At 49.3% G+C, this 23389-nt stretch overlaps 1 protein-coding gene across 11 annotated transcripts in view; it reads right to left on the bottom strand.

Moving 5' to 3' along the window:
• KCNMA1 (potassium calcium-activated channel subfamily M alpha 1) overlaps positions 1–21312 on the bottom strand; it is a 666778-nt gene extending 645466 nt beyond the window's left edge. For all 11 annotated transcript variants that reach the window (XM_080926078.1, XM_080926079.1, XM_080926070.1 and 8 more), the window contains exon 1: positions 20453–21312. In XM_080926078.1, the coding sequence (XP_080782204.1) occupies positions 20453–20827 (375 nt within the window). In that variant the 5' untranslated portion in view covers positions 20828–21312. The remainder of the gene's footprint in view (positions 1–20452) is intronic.
• Between the last annotated feature and the right edge of the window lie 2077 nt (positions 21313–23389).

The following is a 23389-nucleotide window of genomic DNA, read 5'->3' as shown; positions in this document are numbered from 1 at the left end:
TGACTCACTTCACGTCTCCTAAGTACCCATTTGTGTCATAGCACGTGCTCAGTGCTGAGAACACTGAGACAGATAAAGGCACACATCCTGCCTGGCTCGGTATCCCACAGCCCAGAGTGCAGAGTCTGCACCAGGTCCCATTAGGAGCTTACAATCTAGCCGGTGCTTCAAGTACAGGAAGTGCTCTGTAGTCTCAAGGGCCTGCCTCATCCTCCCCTACACAGTGCCTGGATACATGCTGACAGTGGTCCCATGTTCTGAGCATATCTCCCATGTGGCATGAAATTCGGTGGTCTTCCCACTACAGCTAAAGAAAGAGGGAGTTCAAGGAGAGCTGGCAAAGACCAGGCAACTCCCTGTCAGAGGAAACGAGAACTAATCCCAGGCACATTTGCTTCCTTTCCATCTCACCACACAATGAAGAAGACCCTGTTCATTTCTCACACTGCCTCAACTCCACCACAGGCTCCCCTGAAAACACTGTGAGTAACACTCTTGGGACCCTCTTCCCAACCTGGCCCAAGTGTGGGGCAAGACACCCATGAGCCAAGAATTTGCCTAATTCAGACAGTGGCAACATCAGCCTGCCATGGAATGAAGCTGGAGGTGGGGAAGAAAGTCTTCCAGGAATCCAGTGTACAGAAACAAGTTTTGTGTGTCTCGGTACACATAATCCCCAACAAAAAAAGCAAAGTTTAAGGACAAATACCAGGTGCTATGCAAACCTTGCAACAGGTGCCTGACCCAGCTCTGTGAGTCAGAGACAGATTCCTAAGAAGGGCACTGCCCGAGTCTTCCCTGCCTGGGTCCTTCCTCCCAAGGGTCTTTCTGTCCTATCTCCTTCTGGTCAGAACCCCATAGGACAGCTCCTAAGGCACACAGGGCCACTTGTTCACTTCTTATTCTCATGTCCAGGCTCTGGAACCTAACAAAGTTCTGTCCCAAGAGAGAAGCACCTGTGCCCTCTAAAGCCTCCCCAACCCCCGCATTTGTCTTCATCTGCCTGAGAACGTGGAAGGTACGAGACAGACCATTCAGGAGGAAAATCAAGATTCATATAAAACACAGGGTAGATTCATACAAAAAAACATGTGTAGAGTCACAGGGGAGCTTCAGAACCACCGGGTGAAGTCAACATTCGGTAAGCTGAGGCTTTCTAACATGAACCCCTTTAAAGTGATGTCTTTGAGACAGAGTTTCACGTGGTCTAAACTCCTGGCTGGCCTCAAACTCCTGATAATTCGAGCTTCACTTCCCAAGAGCCGGGATGACAGGGCATATTCCACCACAGCTGGTTTGTAGACTGCTGGATAGTAAACCCAGGTTTGCATAAATGCTAGGATTCTACCAACTGAGCTAGAGCTCCTGCCCTAAAGTGAGGAGAGATTTTGGAGTGGAAACTTTTTTCCTCTGCTCTCCCTATAGTCCTTCCTTCTTCCTTCATAAGGTGGTAGTGAGTGTAGGTTCAGAAGTAGAGGAAAAGAGGCATTTCCATTTTTCTTTTACCTTAAGCTCTGGCTCTACTGTTAATACACAGATGGCAGTATCCACCTTCCTGCTGGCCTTTAGATGCCAAGTTCCCTGCAGGGTCCTCCTCTTCCTCATTTCGGCTATCCAAGCCATGGCAACTGAGGGAGAGGAACCATCCAAATCATTGGTTCCCAACCTTCCTAACACTGTGACCCTTTAATGCAGTTCCTTCTGCTGTGGTGACCCTGAGCCACGAAATTATTTTTGTTGCTACCTCATAACTATAATTTTGCTGTTATGAATTGTGATGTAAATATGCAGGACATCTGATATGCAACCCCCCAAAGGGGGGTCATGACCCACAGGTCAGTGCTGCTGACCTAAACTAACAGCTATTTGTTCAGAGCTTACAAAATGCTAAATACCTTCTGAATTTCCTCAAAACCTCCATGGGCTGGTATTTTTGGAGTTCAGTTTATACATGGAGATTGAATTGGACATCAGTCAACTCCCCAAGGAAGGTAGGAGTGGGTTTTAAGCTCACTTTTGTCTAACTTCAGGACAGACCACCAGGTTCACATATTCTGAATTTAAGAGGCCCTAGCTCAGAATGAGGCTACCTCTTTGCATTTTGGGATATGAGCAGAGGTTCCTTAAAACACTAAACTGGTGGGGCTGTTTGTTACAGCAGCTGACCTAGCCTGACTAATACTTGCAGCTAGTTCAGTGTTTTCATGACCACAGCATGCATCACAGACTGGACACTATAATGCAACCCATGAGGAACTGGGTAAGACAAGGAAGCGAGCAGCAAATCAAGGAACACCATGGAAAGACCACTGGCCTAGAAGCAGCAGAGTGATCCAGAAGCCATATCGGCTATGCTTATGGTCAGCCACAGGGAAGGTTGTCCACAGGGGAGTATCATGGAGCAATGTGAAAGGCGCTGTGCGGGAGAACAAAAGCTCAGTCTTAAGGAAAGTCCCTAGCAACTACTACCCATTCCAGTCAGCTACTGCAGACAAACCACCCCAATATATATGTAGTGGCTTAAAACCAATCATTTCATCTTGTTCTTGGTCTTACGCTGAAAGCAAGAATGCATGGAGCAATCAGCTGAATAGTTGGCCTCTGATTTGCATAAGTGGGGCTTAAGTTCCAAGATGGTGTCTTCATGAGCACCTAGTACACATACACTCATTCCTTACCCCTCCCCATCACACTCACTGCACTTCCTCTGTCTTTTTCCTGTCTCCCTTCTGCTCCTATAGTATCCCTCCCTCCAGGGCCTCTCCTAAGACCATGGACTTACGAATGGTGGTTTCAAAGCAGTCAGATACCCTGCATAGGGCCACTGATTTCCGGAGAACAAGTGTCCCAAGAAACAAATGGAAACACCAAGGTATCCTCCCACTCAGCCCAGGAAGTTACATCCTTCTGCCCCATCCACTTGTTCAGAGCACTGCACAGCTAGCCTTGACTCAAAAGCAACAAGGCCAAGGCATAAATTAATGGGAGCTAAGAGAGCTAAGGTGCACCCACGACTCTCTATGAAGATCAACAGCCATGATGTGATCCTAAGGTACCAACATCTTTCAGGACCACCAGCCAGGCATAGAGCCAAAGAGAAAATCCAGCAGTCCGCACACAGGGAGCACCCCACACGGGAGTAGAAATGCCCACTGCAGCAGATGCCAATGCAGGCCAAGGAGGAAAAGAAAGACTGGCTGAAGAGAGGAAGGATGCCCCTTCCCCCAGGAGGTACGATCCTAACCAGCTGAACTCATCTGCAAGGGGTAAGAAGGTGGAAGATTGGAGGCGAAGACTTGGGCCACCTAAAGCCGTGGAAGGCCATCTTTACCTTCCACTGCATCTAGACCTTCCTGAACCATGCTCTCCTATGCTATCACCAGGTCTCCTGGCAACAGGGATATAGCTCAGATCTGCAGCACAATGTAGCCACAGCCAGAGAGATACTGTTAAGCTTCTTCTGGGTGAAGAGCTGCCCAAAACCTCGAGACCGAAAAGAGGCAGTAAATGGCAACCATCTTTTCTCTACCTCTACCTGTCTTTCTCACCCAGCCTGCCAGTCTCTGGGGCCATCCTGACGACCCTGCCTGGGGCAGGGTGGGGAGGGCCAGCCATGGCCTGGATGAGAAAGGCATGGCCTCTGATAGCTACTTCCGCCTCACACACAGGATGCTGTGCTGACAAACACCTGGGACAGAAGAAGCTGTGGGTGGCAGCTGAAAACAGCAGAGCTGGCTGCAGAGAGCCGCTTCTAAATCCTCAGGGTCTTGTTATTTCTCGCCCGTGGGCCACAGGGACGCACCTGGTTGACATGTGAACATGAGGCCTTCTCGAAGCTTGTGCTTAAAACCAGGGAAGCCTGCTGTGCCAGGGCATGAGTACCGTGATCAGAAAACACAGAAACAGCGTGTTGAGGGGCAAGGCTTGGAGGGTGATCCCAATCCCACAATTCCAATGGGCTCATCTGGCCCCTCCCTCTTTGGCCAATGCCACGCCCTCTCCCTTCTCCGGATCTCAAGTTCTTGGTGCTCTGCCTTCTCATTTTGACAGTAAGGGTTGGGGGTGGTACACAGCAGCTCTTATTTCTTCTGTGTGTTCATAGTACTGGCCCAGCTAGTTGCTTGCCAAGACAAGCATTACGGATACACAGGTTGGACAGTGCAGAGCTCCAGGGGTCACTGCTCATAACTACAATGTGTGGGGGATCCCTGCAATCATCCAATGTGACCACTGGCATTACCAAAAAGAAAGGTCTCACATGATCTCCACACCCCTGGGTAAAGGACAATCTTGTTTGTAAAGATTTGCTAACTGACCAATCCATCTCCAACTTCCAAATATTCTGCCCACAGGGTTTGGAATGCAAAAGGTCATGATATCCAACTATCTAGAAAGAAATTGAGAGAGGGGGGTACAATAATGTATTTTCAGGCTAAGGAGGTCCAGAGGTCAGGGAGTGACCCTTCTAAGGCAAGGGGGACCACACCCACTGAGAGGTTTCCTAAATCTCTCTGTCCTGCAACATCATTTCAATAAGCCAGAGAACTCAGATCTATCTATTTCACTTGCATGGCTTCCCACCCATCACCAGAAGTCTCAGAGTTTGAAAGAGTGGGGCCCGTGAGGTTGCTCAGCAGGTAAAGCATCTGCCACCAAGCCTGACACTGTGAGTTCAATTCCCAGAACCCCATGTGACAGAAGGAAAGAACGGAGTCTGAGAAAGACTCGGGTAGCACACAGAGATGAGAGAGTAATGGGCCCTGTTCTGCATCAGGATCTACAGCTCTGTGGCTTAACAGGAAGACTTGGCTGGTCAGTGTCATCTAACGTTTCTGCTTCTCCATGCTGTGTGTGTGTGTCTGTGTGTGTTTGGGATGTGTGTATGCATGGTTTACATGTATGCCTGCATGTGTGTAGGAGTGCTTGTCTGTAGGGGTCCACAAAACTCAGTAACCAAGTGTTTCTCTCAATCATTTTTCTGCCTTATTTCATGAGCTAGGGTCTCTCATAGCTCCAGCTGGACTGGCTGGCTAGTCCACCTATCTCTGCCTCCCGGGCACTGGGGTTACAGACCATTGTGGCCAATATGTAGCTTTCATATATGTTCTGAGGTTCCAAGCACAGGCCCTCATGCTTGAACAGAAAGAAGTCTAATATCTGAGTCATCTCCCCAAACGCTAACTCAACCTTCTAAAAACATGTCTGAATTATGTATCTTACGTTTAATCCATTTGAAGGACACGTGATTAAACAGACTGATAATGCTCAAAACTCACCCAGACATTTACTTCGTGCTTCTAGATACCCGAACACAGGGGTTGGCATTCGGGCCATAGATGTAAAACGCAGCTCTGTGTTATGTTACAGAAATCTTACACCAGCTCTGGAGGTGAACCCTGCAGGACTACTTATTAAGAGTAGGGAAAGGGGGAACACCTTAGGAGATCTGACCAACGCTTCAGATTCATTTAAATCCTGGTATTGTGGCATTCTCTGCACTTGCCCAGGGACCTCCCACCTCATGAAGAAATGGCACTTGAGTCTTAAGATATTCCTTGTTGTTTGGTGGTGGTGGTGGTGGTGTGTGTGTGTGTGTGTGTTGTCTGAGAAGATACAAGTAAACAGACACGGGGGAGAATGAGCAGCAACATCTCACAAGCTGGTTTCTGTTTCCACCATTAAAATCATTTTCAAGCCCTGCCTGGCATTTAAATAGCATCACCCCTGGAGATGGCTGCTTTGGTTTCATTACCGTCTGTGTTCACAGAGCACAAATAGAAGCCTTCGTGGTTTTATTAGTTTCCATGCAACTCAGGAGAGATTAGCATGCTAGCATTTCAGCTGCTGATTTAAAAAAGGGATCAGTTAAAAAACGAGGTGCTCACGTCGTCATGTCCCTGGGAAAATGAAAACAGAAAATCTCTGTCATATCCGCCTCCTGCCCATGAACTGAGCACTCCATTCTGCAGTTGCCATCTCTACTGTCTAAATGTATTCTGTAAAAAATACATAGTCAAAATCACCTACACACACACACACACACCACATACACACACACTATACACACACCACATATATACCATATACATACACACATACCACATACATACACACACCACATACATACACACACACCACATACATACACACATTACATACATACACATATACACATACCACATACACACACACACACAAACATGCACACACACACACCCCACATACATACCATATACATACACACACCACATACACACACACCACATACACACACACACACACACACATGCACACACACGCATTCCACATACATACAATACACATATATCACACACCACACACACACATCCAGGAAGGGTTAAACTCCTATGTAAAAGGGTCTTCGGCAGGTATGAGGAGTTGTGCTTCCCTTTGCTTCGTTTTGGTTTTGTTTGTTTGGTCTGGGCTTTGCGACGATGACTGGTGTGCTGAACAAGCCCCAGAGCAGCCTTGTACCCTGTGAATCTGCAAACTGTTAACATCATTTATCTGTGACAAGTTAAAATTTAATTCATGGCCCTGGTAATATCACATGGATATTATATAATCTAAAAGAACAATTCCAGTAAGTCCCAATGTGCTGGCTGTTTATGAATGGGGGGAAGTTTGTTTCAGGGAGCACCTTGACATTTGGGGATCACCCCTCCCAGTGCTTGCTCCTGCCAGAGCGGCTTGGTAACCTTCCCCGACTTTGGGCAGCTGGAAGGCTCCACAGAACAGCACAGAGATAACCGCTCTGGCTCAGGGCTGCCTTTTAGGATGAGTTGAGGGAAAACTTCAAAGTGAGTTGCTTCTCGTGGCCTTCTTTTCAATCAAACACTGCTAGCCTATAATCCCAGCCTATTTATAGACTACAATGTAAGATGACTTGACTTTTCTCCATACCAAGAGTCAAAATAAAACTTCAAGAGTCATGCAGCTGTGTCATCAAAAGTAATAACAGAGTCACAAAAACCGAACTCAGAATGTTTTCTCTGTATTTCTTTTTCTCTCATGCATCACATCCCAAACCCAGCCTCCCATCCCTCCATCCCTCCCAGGACCCCTCCACACACCTCCCTTCTCCCCAAGATCTGACTTTTTAAAATGCAGGCATAATAGTATTTCCAATGTCCTCTGATTAAACGTTTTAAGATTTATATTTTACTTTTTAATTGTGTGTGGGTGTCTGGGGGGGGACAGTGTGCATGCACTTAAGTGCATGTCCCCAGAAGAGCCAGAGTGACAAGCAATTGTATGACCTGAGAGCTGGGAAGCAAAGTCAGTTCTCTTCAATGGCAGCTCGCGTTCTCAGCCACTGAGCACCGCTCCAATGGGGCTTCACACTGGCAATCCCGACTGCCTCCTCATCAAAGTCAGTATTAAAGTTTTGGGAACACGTCAAAGTCCATGTTTGTGATTTTTAATCGAGCGAAATCCACTCCCTGGGTCTACTGCCTCAAGTAATGGAATTCATAAAAGGTAAAAATGATATCTTTGAAATTGACTTAAGTGGCTTTGTACTTTTTTTAAAAAAATCATTAAATCAAGAGCAATCTATATTTAAGAAGACCAAGACCCAGACAACGCCTTGTCTGAGACACAATAGCTGCCCTGTGTCATGTGTCAATGTCAAAATTCTAAGATGGCTCAGCCCTTAACTGTCCTCTGAGAGGAGAGGTGGGCTGGGGTTACCTCTCACTGGTACAGAGGCTGACACAGGGTCCTGGACACTACAGACATATACAAAGGGAAAACTCCAGTAAAACAGACTCTGGGCAGAAAGACGGTCACTGCCCATGCTGCAGCTGGCTGTGTGGATCTGACCCAACAAGGCCAGAGGCCTCTGAAGGGCCTGAATGCCCAAAGAAAGAAAATGAAAAGCCATGGTCAATGGGGGTCACAGTAGAAATTGGGCATGGAAGTAAACAGATCCACAGACAATACTGATTAACTTCAGGGGTGTGTTTTGGTTTGGAGAAAATTCTTTCCTTGTTGAAAAAATGTGTGTGTCTGTGTGTGTGTGTGTGTGTGTGTGTCTGTGCGTGTGTGTGTGTGTGTGTGTGTCTGTGTGTGTGAGTGTGTGTGTCTGTGCGTGTGTGTGTGTGTCTGTGTGTGTGTGTGTCTGTGTGTGTGAGTGTGTGTGAGTGTGAGTGTGTGTGTGTGTGTCTGTGCGTGTGTGTGTGTGTGTGTGTGAGTGTGAGTGAGTGTGTGTGTGTGTGTGTGTGTGTGTGCATGTGCGCGTGTGCATTCAGTGCTAAGAATTAAACAAGGGAGCCTCTGAAGCAAGGGCTCTACCACTGAGTTACATTCCCCAGCCCTATTTTGACACTGTATCTCCACCTAGGTTAGCCTCCAAGTCAAGATCTCTTGCCATAACCTATCAAATGTTAGATTTACAAAAATAATTATTAAAAAATATTAGAAATAAATAAGCTGGTTTTGGGGCTTCTTGGAGCTGTAAAGACAGCTTAGCAGTTAATAGCACTGCCCACCCTTCCAAAAGATTGATGTTCAAATCCCACCACTAACACGGCTGCTTCTAACCATCTGTAACTCTAGTCCCAGTGAGACCCAGTGCTGTCTTCTAGTCTCCAGAGGCACTGCATGCACATGGCCCAGAAACATGCATGCTGGCTAAACATCCACACAGAAAATACTAAGACAAACTAAAAATCTAAATCCTTAATTGCTGATTATTGTCCCGCTCAGTAGTAATGAACATATTCACAGTAGTGTGCAAGTCCTTTCCGCAAAGCTGAAACTCTGAGCCCATTATGTGAGTGACCACCCCACCAGTTTCTGTGATTGTGTTTGGCAATCCTAGGTGCCTCGCTGGAGCAGAGTCCCATCTTTCATGTCTAGGTTACATCTCCTAGCTCAATGCACTGGAGGGTCCATACTCCAAGTCCTTCCCTCTTACAGCCACACAACAACCCTTGTGTGCCCATGCAACATTTGATTTCTCGCCTTGTCTTCTGGTAGATTCTGGGTGGTTGCCCATGGCTCTCAGTATGAGCATACAAGAGACCATTCAGGTCCTTGTTCTTAAGTTATGGGACATAGACCAAAAATGGAGACACTGAACCATCATAGTTCATTTTTAATTTTGTAAAATCCCTCCATTCTAGCTTCCAGGGGTTCCAATTTCTCTACTACCTTCTAACACTTGGGATCTTTCTGAATTTTTTTAACAGTACTCATCCCAGCAGATGTGAAGTATCCTTTTTATTTAATGCTTCTGTCTGCCCTACATTCCCCATCTCTACAATGTTCTGCGCTGTAAAATGAACATACAGTACTCAGAATTAAGGGCAAAAATGTAAAACACTGAAGTCAAAGAATAAATCTCATGAGGAAAACAGGTTGCAAATGAATATGAGCATAAGAAACGGATTTTTTTTTAAGAGCTACACGAACTGTTGCGATTTCCTGTGGGTTTGGTTGGCAGCATCCTTCCCGCACACCTTAAGAATCTGTCACCTGCTCGGCCGTGGTGGCTGTAATTCACAGGCCACCAGCACAGCTCCTGTAGACACCGAGAAGGAAGTGCACAAAGATGAGGCAAAGGGAGCTGCTGCTGGCCCACAGTGATCATCACAGGGCCCAGTTAACTGAAAACGTGTCTGAAAACCTGATGTTACAGAGACAGAATCCCTGGGCCCAGTGGCTTCTTACTGTCTGCTCCACTCCTTGGAGGTAAGGCGACCTGACAAATTCAAATAAGGCCAAGGGGAGGGGTCTGGAAACAAACTCTGCCAGTCACACATGGATCCAGCCTCCAGCTCCCCAGGGAGAAGTGTCATCGCTCCTGGTGTGACTGTCCCTGAATCTTTCTGGCCACCCCATCATCTCCTGTATGCTTCTGGGGGTGCCTGTCTGTCTTCTCTTTTTCTAGCTCTTCTTTAAAGTGAATTTTAATTAGCAAGCCAAGAAATGGGTTCCACATGACATTATTTTCAAACACTCCACTATGCTCTATTTTTGTCCTCCCTCAGCATCCTCCTCATTCTTCACCCCTGATGGTCCCCTTTCTCCCTCTGAATAGTTCATCCTTCTGCTTTTATGGCACATATATCTATATATCCCTCTCTTTCTACAGCCTTTTTCTTTCCTTAGACATTTTCCTCCTCCCATAATCCCATGTCTACACACACACACACACACACACACACACACACACACACACAGTTCGCAGCAAGACTAAACTGATCTCCACAGTCACAACTATCAGGCAGACTAGAGACCAGGCACCTCCAAATGCCAAAGACTAGAAAGCAGGGGACCCTACAGTTTCAGGAGAATGGGGTACTAGCTGCCTGCACGGAAGCATCACAGGTAAGGTTATTTGACATGGTCACAGAGTAGACCATATCTACACACCACCTACGTCTTTGCCATCCAGGATCTGCATCAGGATCCGAGATACACTACTCTGGACTTGTTCTGGGTACCCAGACATGGGTCACAAGCAAAAAGAAACGGGAAAGCTCCTGCCGGGGCCACGTCTAAGGCAGGCAGGCAGTGGTGACCTCAAGAGATCACGGCCACTTGTCCTCTTGGCTGGGGGAGCAAAATAGCATCAGCCTTTGGGGACACCTCCAAACCCCCACCCACCATGAGCTGTGGTTGCACTTGCCCCTGAACATGTTAGTCAAGCCCTGTTTGTTGCCCACCAACCACCTAGTTTACAAGCCACCGTCCACTCCAGCTCTCCCACACCCAAGTTCACTCCCAGACAAGGAGGGAGCACCTCCTGCTCTCTCAGGAAGACAGCAGGACAAGAACAAGGTATGGCAAAGAGACTCTCAGCCTGTAATCCATGTGTGTCAAAGGCAGAGCCATCACACCTGAATGGCTTTCTACAATTAGAAACAATTCTGAAAAGAATATCCCAGAAAACCTTGCACCAAACTTCTTATGCAAACGACATTATGGTAGGCTGAGAGGTGGCTCAGTGGTTAAGGCTGCTCTCTGCTCTTTCAGAGCACCTGAGTTCTATTCCCAATAACCACATCAGTTGGCTCACAACCACCTGTAACTTCAGCTCCAGAGTATCACACACCCTCTTCTGGACTCTGGTAGCATATATGCACACAGATACATGTGAGTATACATAAATAATAATAATGATAAATATTTAAAATAGTGATATTAAAATATAAATTAGGACCCCAGAAATCATCCTGTATAGGAGAGATCTTAATTTCCAGTCACAATCTTTCTTCCTCTCCCCCACCACAAGGTCTCACTGTAGAACCACCTGGAACTTCCTGTCTCAGCCTCCCAAGTGCTGAGATTACAGGTATACACCACCACATCCAGCTTTACAAGTCAACATGTATGTGTGTGTGTGTGTGTGTGTGTGTGTGTGTGTGTGTGTGTATCTTCCACGTAAACTTTGACCATATAGGAATCATGCAGCACTTCCTGTAACTAGCTCTGCCTGAATGGTAGCACTGTGCTCTAGTGTGTGTCTTTAAAAACCAAAATTAAATGATGCCGGGTTCCACAGAAGCTCCCCAGAATGAGAAAATACTGTGGAAAAAGGGAGCAAGGGGGAAGGCAACCAGATAGAAGGCAGAGAAGAAAGGAATGCTGGTGGCCATTTTAAGGTTCAAAATCCACTGCATCTGGGCTCTCAAGAAAACCAGGTAAGAAAAGCCAATTAAACAGCATGGGCAAAATACGGGGGGTGTCAGGGTTGGTGGCAACACCCATGATGCCAGCACTTAGGAAGAGAGACGGGAAGAATCACAAATTCATGGCCAACCTGAGCTACATAGGAGACTGTCTCAGAAAAGATCCCACACACATGCGTGCACACACACACGTGCTCACAAATTAAAATGGAAAAACAGTTAAGGATATAGTTCAAGAAGTAGAGTACTCACCTAGCATGCTTAAGGCCCTAGGTTCTATACTCAATACTTTAAAAAACAAAAACAAAAGAAGAAAAAGGTAAATAAGATGTTTTAAATAATTTCAGCATTGGCCACGTATAGGCGCATTAGTTACACAGGTAATAAGATCGTACAGGAAGATGACTCCCAGGCTCAGCTTGAGGACATTAAGTATATCCATTCTGGCCCTGGAGTGCCAATTACATTTCCAAATTGGCAATTAGACATAATGTCCCAAAGACAATTACCAAATAATGCCAAACACAATGCAAATTCCATCTGAATGAGAGCATTTTTTAAAACTCTTCTTCTACCCCTTGCCCAACTCATCCCCCTCTCCCAGCTGCCCAAGTCTTCTTCGCCCACTAGTCAAAACGCCATGATGGTGTGAATAGCTAAAATCTACAATGAATTAAGCAATCTATAACTTCATCATCAAAGCCTGTCACCAAACCAAGCACCCCTTCTCTCTCTCTTTCTTCTCTCTCTCTCTATATGTGTGTGTGTGTGTGTGTGTGTGTGTGTGTGTGTGTGTGTGTGTATCTTCCTTTCCTCCCTTCCTCCCTCTCAAAGATTCTCAAGAGTCTCTGACAATTAACACCAAAAAGTAGAAGGATGGGGCTCGAGAGATGGCTCAGTCAGTCAGTAAAGTGTTTACCATACAGACAGAAGGACCTGAGTTCAGGTCCCTAGGTCCCACGTACAAAGATAGGTTAATGTGTGTGCTTGAACTCCCGCTGCTGAAAGAGTGAGCTGGCCTCACTAGGGTGTATGATCCCTAAGCCTAGACAACTTGGTGAGTTCAGACCAGGGAGAGAGATTGTTTCAAAAGAGAAACGGGAAAGCTTCTGCTGGGTCCATTCTAAGGTGGGCAGTGGTGGCTTCAAGAGATCATGGTCACTTGTCCTCTTGGCTGGGGGAGCAGAATAGCATCAGCCTTTGGGGACACCTCCAAACCCCCACCCACCATGAGCTGTGGTTGCACTTGCCCCTGAACATGTTAGTCAAGCCCTGTTTGTTGCCCACCAACCACCTAGTTTACAAGCCACCGTCCACTCCAGCCCCCACACACCCAAGTTCACTCCCAGACAAGGAGGGAGCACTTCCTGCTCTCTCAGGAAGACAGCAGGACAAGAACAAGGTATGGCAAAGAGACTGACAAATATTCAGACTCTCAGCCTGTAATCCATGTATATAAAATGCAGAGCCATCACACCTGATGGGACGGCTCATCTAGAAGTGTTTGCTGAGCAAACCTGACAACCTGAGCGCAATCACCAGAACCCACATAAAGGCAGACAGAGAAAATCAACTCCTGAATACTGAGTGTCCTCCCTATGTGTGCTGCAGCACGTGCACACAACCACAAATCCAATTTTTAATGACTAAAGAATGACAGCCAGGATTGTGCTCTGGCCACACACACACACACACACACACACACACACACACGAATCTGCACCTACCTTTGTCCCCACCACCCTAAGTATCTTGTGTTTCTTTTTTAGATAACTCAAGTTCCTGCCAGTAAGGAATCTGAAGACCCTCCAGGGTCACTCACAACCGTACACACCCCACGAGAAGGCACCTAGGTTTAGCGCAGCTCAGTCTAACAGTTCTGCGTCCAAATAGGCAAGAGGTGAGAACCAGTCTTCATTGTTTGTGCCCCTGGCACCTGGCTGTTTCTGGCACAGTATGTGTGTTCTGAACAAGGCAAGCTCAATGGCGTTAACATTAACCAGTAGATCTGTGGGCCTCCAGGTACAGGGACAGGTTTAGGGTCATTTATTGTGTGGCTGCCAGAGACCCGAGCAAAGCTCCTTCTAGGTTCACCTCCTTTGACAATGGAACAACCTAAAAGAAACATGTCACGAAAAGTCTTGGACAGTAAGTACTGTAAAAACCCTTCTAGTAGTGGGGCTGTGGAGAGCACAACTTCCACTGTTGTCTGCTGGAATCCTTGAGAGGTACAAAGGAAGGTGGCGCTCTTCCCCCTCGAGGATCCCTTTAAGGTTGAGACTCCCTCCCTGGTAAGGTCCACCCTGGGTCCCTGTGGAAAATGCCCTGACATGAACCCTTCCAGTCAGGAGTAGCTCACAGCTGACCTCCTGGGCCACCCCATACCATGAAGCACTGACTGTAGCCTTTAATTCTGCAAGATGGTGGTTTGGCTAGCTGGCTACCCTAGACTTGAGAAGCCACACCTATCACAGTGAGACCAACTGGCAAGAAGAAGAACCCACAATTGGCATGCTCCCTGTTAACTACAGAAAGTCACCCTGGCTGCCACAAAGCCAGCCCCAAAGCTCCTTGGGAGAGGACACCCCAAGAGACAGCTTTAATATCCAAGCCGGCAGCAGGGCCACCCTGCACCCCAAAACACCTTATCTAATTCTCTAACCCTGACTGATGATAGCAAACCTTCCTCTTCCTGTCCATTCTGGCCCCTTCATGCCACAGGAGAGCTAGGAATGCACATGATCCATGATGAGTCCATCTTCAGGGACAAGACAACCTGTCCTGGCATCGTATACATCAGGCTCTGCACAGCATCAGCAATGCCTGCCTCTTACAGAAGCACAGACAATCGGGCCACTCGGGCTGCTCAGGCCGCTCCCTGGGCCTTCTGCATCGGGCCATTTCCCCAGCCCTCTGGGTGACCCGTGTACACGTGAAAATGAAAGATCCCCCCTCCAGTCCGTGCAGACAGAAGCCTGAGACCAACTGACATTCCTCAGACCTTCTTCTCACAATGCTAAGCATATGAGGGTGGGACCCTGGATTTCCTTCTCACAGAGCCCAAAGCCAGGGACACATCAACTCGGGGCATCTGAAAGAAAGGGGCACTGTTAGCCTACTCCTGCTGCGGACAGCAATGGAATTTCAGAAGTTCTGTGGGAGACTGGCCTTACCCGACCCTGAAAGATTTCTCCAGGAGTCTCAGAGTTCTCCATGATGCCCCGGGGCTATGGTGTCACTGCACAAACACAACCCTTTCCCACGAACCAAAAAGGAGTCTCTCTAGAGGCTCCTCAGCTCTCAAGTCCTGAGAAGGTAGTGTTGCTGCTGTGATTCACAGATTAGCACAGCCATTGCCACTGAGAGCCAGGGCACCCCTGCTACTCACTTTGAGAAAGAGGCCCTGGCATTATAACCCAGTGTCATCTCAACTGCTTCAAAGAGAGACAGAGAAGGGGGTGGTGAAAGCACGTGGACCCTAGAACAAGCACTTACTGCCTGCTACTAAGCACCTACTGAGTGTCCTGCACAAAGAACACAGTAGCTTGTTCTGTGGCAAAGAGGAAAGGCCAAGAAAAGGAGGCAAAGGCTTAGTCTCCTTTCTCTCTCAGGCCAAACAGCAGGATGTCTCTTCCTTCCCTCCAGAAGTAGCAGCAGGCCAGGGCTTGCAGGGAAAGCGTGAGCTCTGTGTCTTCTCTGAACACTACAGAAAAGTAAGAATCATGGGGCTGCGCTCATGATTCTCAGTCTGACAGGAAGGAAACTGAGGCATCTCTGCTGAAGTCTTTGCCAAGGTCACAGGCTGACTCTTGGCCACTACACTGGGGGTGGGGGAAGATGCTTAAAGCCAACTCCCTACCAGCTGGACTTCTGCATGCCTATGATGTGATCCTCCTAGAAGAGGCTCAGCCAGGGCCCTCACGACCAGTTTCTCCCAAGGTAACTCCAAGGGCAAGGGCCGGGACATACTTTGGGAAATCTTGTTGCGGGGGTTGCCAAGGAAAAGCTGGTCTGGTTGCACAGCACCGTGGTTAGGAGACTGCAACATCCCTGGGAGGCAGGGAGCATAATTCTGGGAGTTCTAATCTGCCTGGGCTACCAGGAATGGACTCAACCCTCTTCAAGGACATGTTGTAGAACAGCTACGTCTCCAGGTGCCTGTTACAATGTTTTCCTTCTCTGAGACACCAAGACCATCAGGGGCCCACCCACACCCCCATCATCAACATCCTGGATCTCTCTTCACCCATCAGATCCCAATCACTGTAGCCTGCAGCAATCCAGAGCCAGGATCCCCATCTCAGTGTGACTTTGGACAGCTCACTGGACTCATGCCGCCAGGTCTGGAGGCTCCTTTTGGTTCCCAAATTCTAACTGCTCTAGTCTGTGCCCTTGTGCAGCTACCGTTCAACGAATCGGCGAAACAGCTTCTCACTTGGTGGAGCTGTGCTAAGTCTCACTTCCCAGAGGCCTGCTCAGTACCAGGTGTTTGCTGGGCACTAGAAACCCATGCAATTGATGATTCCCATAGGAATTCCATGGAGTATCAGTGGGATCCTCTAGAAGGTGAGGAAATAAGGCTCAGTGTCAGCCAGAGATACCTTCCCGAGTGGGGAGCAGCAGCCTTGATTCTGGGTCTATCAACTGTAGAGTCTAAAATATCCATCAAAACAAAATAGAAATAAGCAATACAGCAGCGATGCTGGAGAGAGAGAGAGCTCAGCAGTCAAGAGCTCCCACTGTTCTTGTACAAGACCCAGGTTTGGTTTCCAGCGCCTACATGGCGGCTCACAGACATCTCTGGCTCCAGTCCCCGGGGATCCAACCCCTCTTCTGACCTCCATAGGCTCCTGCATGCACCTGATGCATCTACACATATGTGTATCCAGGTATATACCCATAAAAAAAATAAAATTTTTAATATCCAATGAGAACAAGCTTTCTGGAAAAGGCCAGGTCAGGTCCCCCATGACTGGGGTCTGACAACTCCTCCCTGGCCTCCCTGACTGATGTGATCACAGAAGAGTACATGGAGGTCATCGGTGCCGGCAGTTGCCAGGACAAGAGGAAACCAGGCAGAGGCCAATCTGGAATCCAGAGTTCCAGGGTGCTGATGCCGCAGTCCTGACTGAATGCACCAGACCAGACCCTGGGTAATTACCAAGCCATAATGGGATCTGATATTTATATTAGTCAGGAGCTTGTCAGAGAAAATGTGTTGTTTTCTCAGACATAGCCATGGAGACAATACCGCAAGAATTCACGACAAGCAGAACATCCTTGACCAAGACAACCCTGACTGAGATTATCCGTTAGTCTATGCCTCGCCACATGCAGGTCCTACAGCAAACCAGAGGCCCATCCACAAGTGGCCTATTTCCCCCAAACACTTAAAGAGAATTAGACCACATGCTAGCAGATGAATAAAACAAGGGGGTGGGGGACACATAGATGGTCAGGAGGCAAATTCCAAAGAAATCAGAAGCACTGCAAAGCTGAGCTTAAAATCTTTCCCCAAACCGCTCTGTCCTTCCATACTCCTGTGTGCGATCCCAGGGCAGGAAGGGGATTGGAACGTATGGGGTCCGTTCCTCAGATTTCCCAGGGACCAGAGAGGGTAAATGGCTAGTGCAGACTGCCTGAACAGTTCCCCGGCTCGCTACAATCTAGGACTAGACCAGACCCCAAAATTCCATGGCCAAATGACCAGCGCACACTGCTGTAGTGGAGGAAAGCAACAGCATGGAAAACCTCAGCAAAGACCGTGCTCCAGCCAGGGTAGGGAAGGTGAGGTTTGCTGCGGGCCTGTTCTCTGTCTCACTCTCCCACTGTTAGAGACAGGCTATGGCTACCTGGTCCAAGCTAACCTAAAGAGTAAGATCCTCCTGCCCCTGGCCTTGAGTGTTGGAATTACAGGCATGTGCCACCACATCCAGCAGAAATATTCTTTGTTACTCCCCCCTAAAAGTTTACAATCCTTTAAGATGATAATAATAACTAAGTTATTATCTATGTGTTTTTTGAAGGCCAAAGGCACAAATGAACAGAGACCCCAACATGTATGTCCACAGTCTTGGGTTTCTTTGAACAAATAAAATAACATAAAATAAAATAAAATAAACAGGTTGCAAACCCGGAGAAGAAATGCACAGGAGTCCAGGCTCCTGCTGAAACATGTCTCCCTGGGAATTTCAAATGCTGAAAAGATAGCTTCCCCGGAACTCTGGCTCCTAGTAAGTGACACAAGACCTGGATAAGGACTGGGTGGGCAAAGAGGCTTGAGGGTGGGTAGAAGTTTCTGTGCCAGGCAGCAGAGGTTTACTTAAGGAGACAGGCAGTTCTAAACTTGAGCTGGATTCTTTATTCTGTACTGGGTCTTGAGAAAACTATAGAATACTTGGAAAGCAAACAGGAGGGGAATGAATGCAAAACAAATGCAGAGCCCAAAAGCAGAGTAGGAAGGTCCTAAAAATTCTCACTTACCATCCTTAGGTAAAGAACTTGAGTATACACACAATTTAATTGAACTAATCAAGAGGCAGGTATTAAGAAAACTAGGCACGATTCTAAAAAAGCTCACAGTACCAAAAATAGGTTGATGCCACTTTGCTTTGGCCTTCAGTGTTTCCAATCAACCACAATCATCTCTCATTTCAGAGTGACTCTGTATTGAAACTCTCAACTGAGTGCACTCCGCTGGGCTTGAAGCTAAAAAAAAAATATGTAAACAAATATGTACGGATTGTTTTTTAAATTATTGGGACCCAAAAACGTATTTTCTGAGAAAAGTGACAAAAAACTACTCCGGACATTATTTAGGAGAGAGGTTCTTTATGTAAATTCTCTAAGATAACACAGGGTACCCCCTAGAGTAAAGAGGTGCTAGACACTCCGCTTAAAACCTCAGGATGACAAAAAAGGTCCCATTATGACCAAATTTGCTCACTTTCCGAAAACAGAAGGTAGTTGTTTTTTTTTAAAGCCAACACAAGTCACTTCCATATAGAAAATAATTGAGATGCATGCAACTAAAGACAGTCTCCAACTCTCCGTGTGGGAGGGAAACCCTCCTAGGACTAGCTTAGACGCAGAAAGAATGGGTGAATGGGATTCAATGATCAGGCTATGGTTAAGTCTGATCCAGCAGAAAGCATCTCTGAGTCTGGCTGTAGGGCTTCTCTGGAAGGCCAGCGACCTTTCTCCTTGAAAAGGAAAGGGGAACCTCCATCCTCAAGAAGGTGACTCTAAACAAAGCCCGCCAGTCACCCTGGGAGGCTTTCAGAGCAATGCCAAGAGGAAGCAAAGAAGGAAGGGTGGCTTTTCTTTTTCCTCCCTTATTCCAACACACCAGTATTTTCCAAAACACAAATGTGCTGCCACAAAACACAGCTGAGCCCAGCACCTACGTGATGTATAATTAATGATACAGGGTGCTTCGCTGCCCTTGGGTTTCATCGGCAGCCTCCCCTTAGCCTAACTCTTCTCCTTAGCAGCTGCACACTGCCACAAGTTGCTGAGCCCTCTGATGTCTGAGGGGGTCCCGGGATTAACTTTACTAGAGAAGGTCTGAACATTTGGGAACCAAGATGAGTGTGTTGCAAACACCCCCCTAGAGATCTCCTGCCTCCAAAAGTGTGGGTGCTGTTAAGTCCTCTAGGATGAGAATTTCTCTAAAAGAAGACGCCCAGTTCAGCTCCCTCTTTTTTCCCCAGTTCTTTCTTTTATTCGCACTGTAGTTCACTCTCAAACACTGCCTACCCCTGGACCCCCACCTCCAGCCAATGCAAGGTGGTGAGCAGAAACCTCTCTAGGGATATGGACACAGCCCAGGAGTAAAGCTTAGCAACCATACATCTGAAATGTGAGTCCTAACACGAGTGGGCGACTTTGCCAGGAATAGCTTAAGGACTTCTAGCCACATCAAGTGCCAAAGGGGGGGCTGCGTGAAGCAGAGGTCCCTTGGACTCTGAGGCGTACAGTCCCGGTGCTACAGATTGGAGCTGCTAGCTCTATTTGTGGGGATCCAAAGTAGGTGGCCTGAGAGGGGGGATGTAGAGGTGATGAAACGTACTTGGGGGCAGGGGAATGTTCCACAAGAAAATGTAAGGGATGGAGTGGGCGGTGACATGAGACTTGCAAACATTCCACGTTTAGAAAGTGAGTCTCCATAGTCGACCCCATTCTAGGATGGGTCTTCCCAACTTTTTATTGATCCCTGTGCCCCCACTTTCTCCAGCCTTGTTCCTCCCCCAGAATTCCCAAATGCAAAAGATTTTCTCCCTTGCTCTAAGGATGTTCCCTTCTTTGGGACCCCTCGAACTGATTTCCCCAACAAGCTCCTAAAGTATGAGCTGCTCTATCCCAGCTCGCCCACTGTGAAGAGCCTGGCCAGAGCAGCGAGTGAGTGGTGTTCAGCATGCACCCAGGGTCTTCCAGCTTCCTGTGTCCCTGCAAGGTTCCGTCTCTTCACTCCGCAACAACGTACCCGAAAGACACATGTACTCCCACCCGGCTCCGGCCCTAGCCACCAATAACCCTACAATAAACAGAGAACTAAAGCGGGGGTCTGCGTCCCGGAGCGCACCGGCTGGGGTCAACTCCTCACCCCTGGCACACAGACCGCTGCCCCAATCCGAGGGCACAGGGAGAGGGGAGGGAAGGGCAGGCGACGGGGACAAGGCTGGCAGGGACGGAAGGAGGCAAGACACTGTGCAGAGCTAAGAGGTGGGCTGCAGGGGACGCGGAGAAAAGGCTGGGGTGGCGCAGGGACCGGCGCCCGGGGCGCGCGTTACCTTCGTCTTGCCCCCGCAGTGGCAGCAAACGGTCCACAGGTACTTGAGCGTCCGCCAGAGCAAAATGATGAAGAGGCCCCCGAAGAAAGTCACCATGGAGGAGGCCAAGAAAGCCCACCACATGCGTTGGCCCCGGCTGTCGCACGGCACCTCCATGGTCACCGGGATGATGAGCGCATCCATCTTGGGCTCGTGGACCGAGGACGAGGAGGAAGAGGAGGAGGAGGAAGAAGAAGAGGAGGAGGAAGAGGAGGAGGACGCGTCTAGGCTGAGATGGTTCGCGTGGATATTGCTGCTCATTCTAAGACCGCTGCCTCCGCCGCCGCCGCCGCCGCCGCCGCTGCTGCCGCCGCCGCCGCCGCCACCGTTTGCCATAGCTAGCAACGGGCGGCCGGCGCAGGGGCTCGAAGGAGCTCCTCCCGCCGCCAGCGCCACCCCGAACACCCATCAACAGCCATGTTGCTGCTACTGCTGCCGCCGCCGCCGCGGAGCGCCAGGAGGGGGGCGGGGAGGCGCCTGGGCTCGGGGCGCTGTGCGCGACCTGGCGGGGTGTGCGGAGATATATACAGCCAAGCGCCGCCGCCCGCCCTCCCCCGGGCTGCCGGCCCGCCCGGGGGGGAGGGGATGAGCGCGGGTGGCTCCCACTCCCAGACCCGGGCCCCGATCGTCCCCGGGGCTGCGCGGAGCACCGAGAGCCCAGGGGGTGCCGTGGGCCGTCCGCGCCCGGGGTCTGTGCCTCCCGAAGCTCCGTGAGCGCGATCCCGAGTGCCCTCGGCGCCGCCCGGCCCGCCTGGCGTGCGCCACGCGTGTGCGCTGCGCCCCGGCCCGGGATCCCCCACCCGTCCTCGCGCAGCTCTCTCGGGTGATGAGGCGACAGCTCGTTAGAATCGGAGAATCCGCGCCCTCCCGCCCGGGCGTGCCCGCGCCACCCTTCCTCCCCCGGGCTGCGCTTCGCTCCTGAATCGCCGCCTCCTGTGCTCGCAGGGCCGCGGCAGGTTGGCTGAGGCCGCCTGCCCTGCCTCCCGGGCAGCTAGACGATGCTCTGCGGGACCCCTTCGGGCCGGGTCTCCGCGACCCCGAGCCTCCTCGGCCTCCGCTCGCCTCTTCCTCCTCTCCTCCCCGGGCTCCTCCTCGTCCCCGTTCTCGCAGCCCGAGCCGCTTCGGCGCGCACCCCGCGCTCCCCGCAGCCGCCAACAGTAGCAGTTGCAGCAACTGGAGCGGGCGCGGGCTCAAGCCGCCCGAAGCGAGAGGGGAGGAGGCTTACCGAGCTGACCTGCCGCGGCTTGGGGCTGAGAAGGGGCCGAGGGTCATTTGGAAGTGGTCGGCCATGAGACACCCCCACCTTCCAGGACAAAGAGTATAGCGCCCCCAGCCCAGATGTAGGACTTAGCAGGTGTTGCGCCCCCCAGGCTCAGCGGGGTACCAGAAGGGGAAACCACCAGGTGCCTGGAGGGTAGGCCGGTTTTCCCAAAGGAGCCCCTAATCGGGAGAGGAGGGGTGACTGGTTGTAAACTTGATTCAATGGGCTTTTTGCCCCTAAATCCTCAGGCTTGGAGACTAAGGAAGACCTTAGTCAGGACAGTACACCTGCTGACTGATAGTTCACTCTTTGGTTTCCTAGATGCCACAGCGTGAGTTGCTGATGAACAGGGGCATCTGGAAGTCTGTTGGTAGTCTGTGACCTCTGACAGCTGTAGGTGGGTTCGTTGCTTGTTGGTTGTTTCCTTATTAAGCAACATGAGAGCAGGCAAAGATGACAGCAGCCTGGCTGTGGGGGTGTGACAAACTGGGTAGACAAAGGGGGTTCCTAAAGGGTCACATCCTTGTCCTTTAGACTGGAATGGGAAGAGCAACTGGATGACGGGTACTCTGCATTCAGGCTTGCTGTCTACACTTCTAGTTTCCCTCATAGTATCTCCTCTTTAAAAGGAAAAATTCCAGGTTCTTTGAGCAACCCCTGTTCCCCCCACCCCCAACCCTACCCCCACCCCCAGTCCCCCTTTCGATGCACACAGAAACTTCCTCCCTCTGGACACTTCTCCAGGCTGGCAGCTGGACCACAACTTTTTCCTGTGCTAATTAAAACCAAGATGATCACTCTCCCCTCACTGCCCACAGTGATTTCCCCAAAGTTTCCAGCTCATTAGTTCTAGCCTAATTGGAATTCTCAGGTTCCTTTCAAGACTCTTCATATGGGAAACTGGCCCAAGTGAGCCTCCTTACCTGAACAAGCTGTCTCTACCTAAATCATTGGTCAGCCACACCCTGGCCCTAGGATGCAGGAGAAGGACCAAAGGAGGCCAAACCTGGCAGACACTGAAAAATATGAGTCTCAAATTGGTTGGTGCATTCCTTGGGCTCAGTATACACATCCACTAGAAAAGACTTAAAGGCAAAATCACACCCCCCCTCAAGAGGAAAAAATCATATATAACAGAGGGTCAGCAAAAGGCTCAGTCACTTGCCTCCAAACCTGACCACCTGAGCCTGATCTCTGAAATTCAAAGGAATACACTAACTCTTGTTAACCATTCTCTCATGCCTATGTGTACATTCATGTTTACACACACACACACACACACGCACACACACATGCACACACAGAGGTAGTTTATGTTTTAAAGAAGAGAGCTACATAAATGGTGTTTTCCAGAAGGAGAAATTGCCTCAGTCTCCCCTCGAATCATCCAGTGGTCCCTCCAGCACTGTCAGTCCTTCTTCACAGTCCCTGTGCATTCAGTGGCCCTTGCTCTTTTCCAGCATCGGGCTGGAGCAGTTAACTTGGGAAGGCTGGGGAGAGATGCTTGTGGCTGCGGCACTGAGTTCCTTTATTAGCCTTCTCAACAGCTGTGACCGTGCATCAACACAGGCCAGGGGTGAGGGACATTGCTTAAGACCAAGACTTAACATTTAAAAGGGAGACATCCACAGCATAAG

Source organism: Micromys minutus (assembly GCF_963924665.1).
Source record: "Micromys minutus genome assembly, chromosome: 12".
NCBI lineage: Eukaryota > Metazoa > Chordata > Mammalia > Rodentia > Muridae > Micromys > Micromys minutus.
This window is presented reverse-complemented; position numbering and strand designations above follow the sequence as displayed.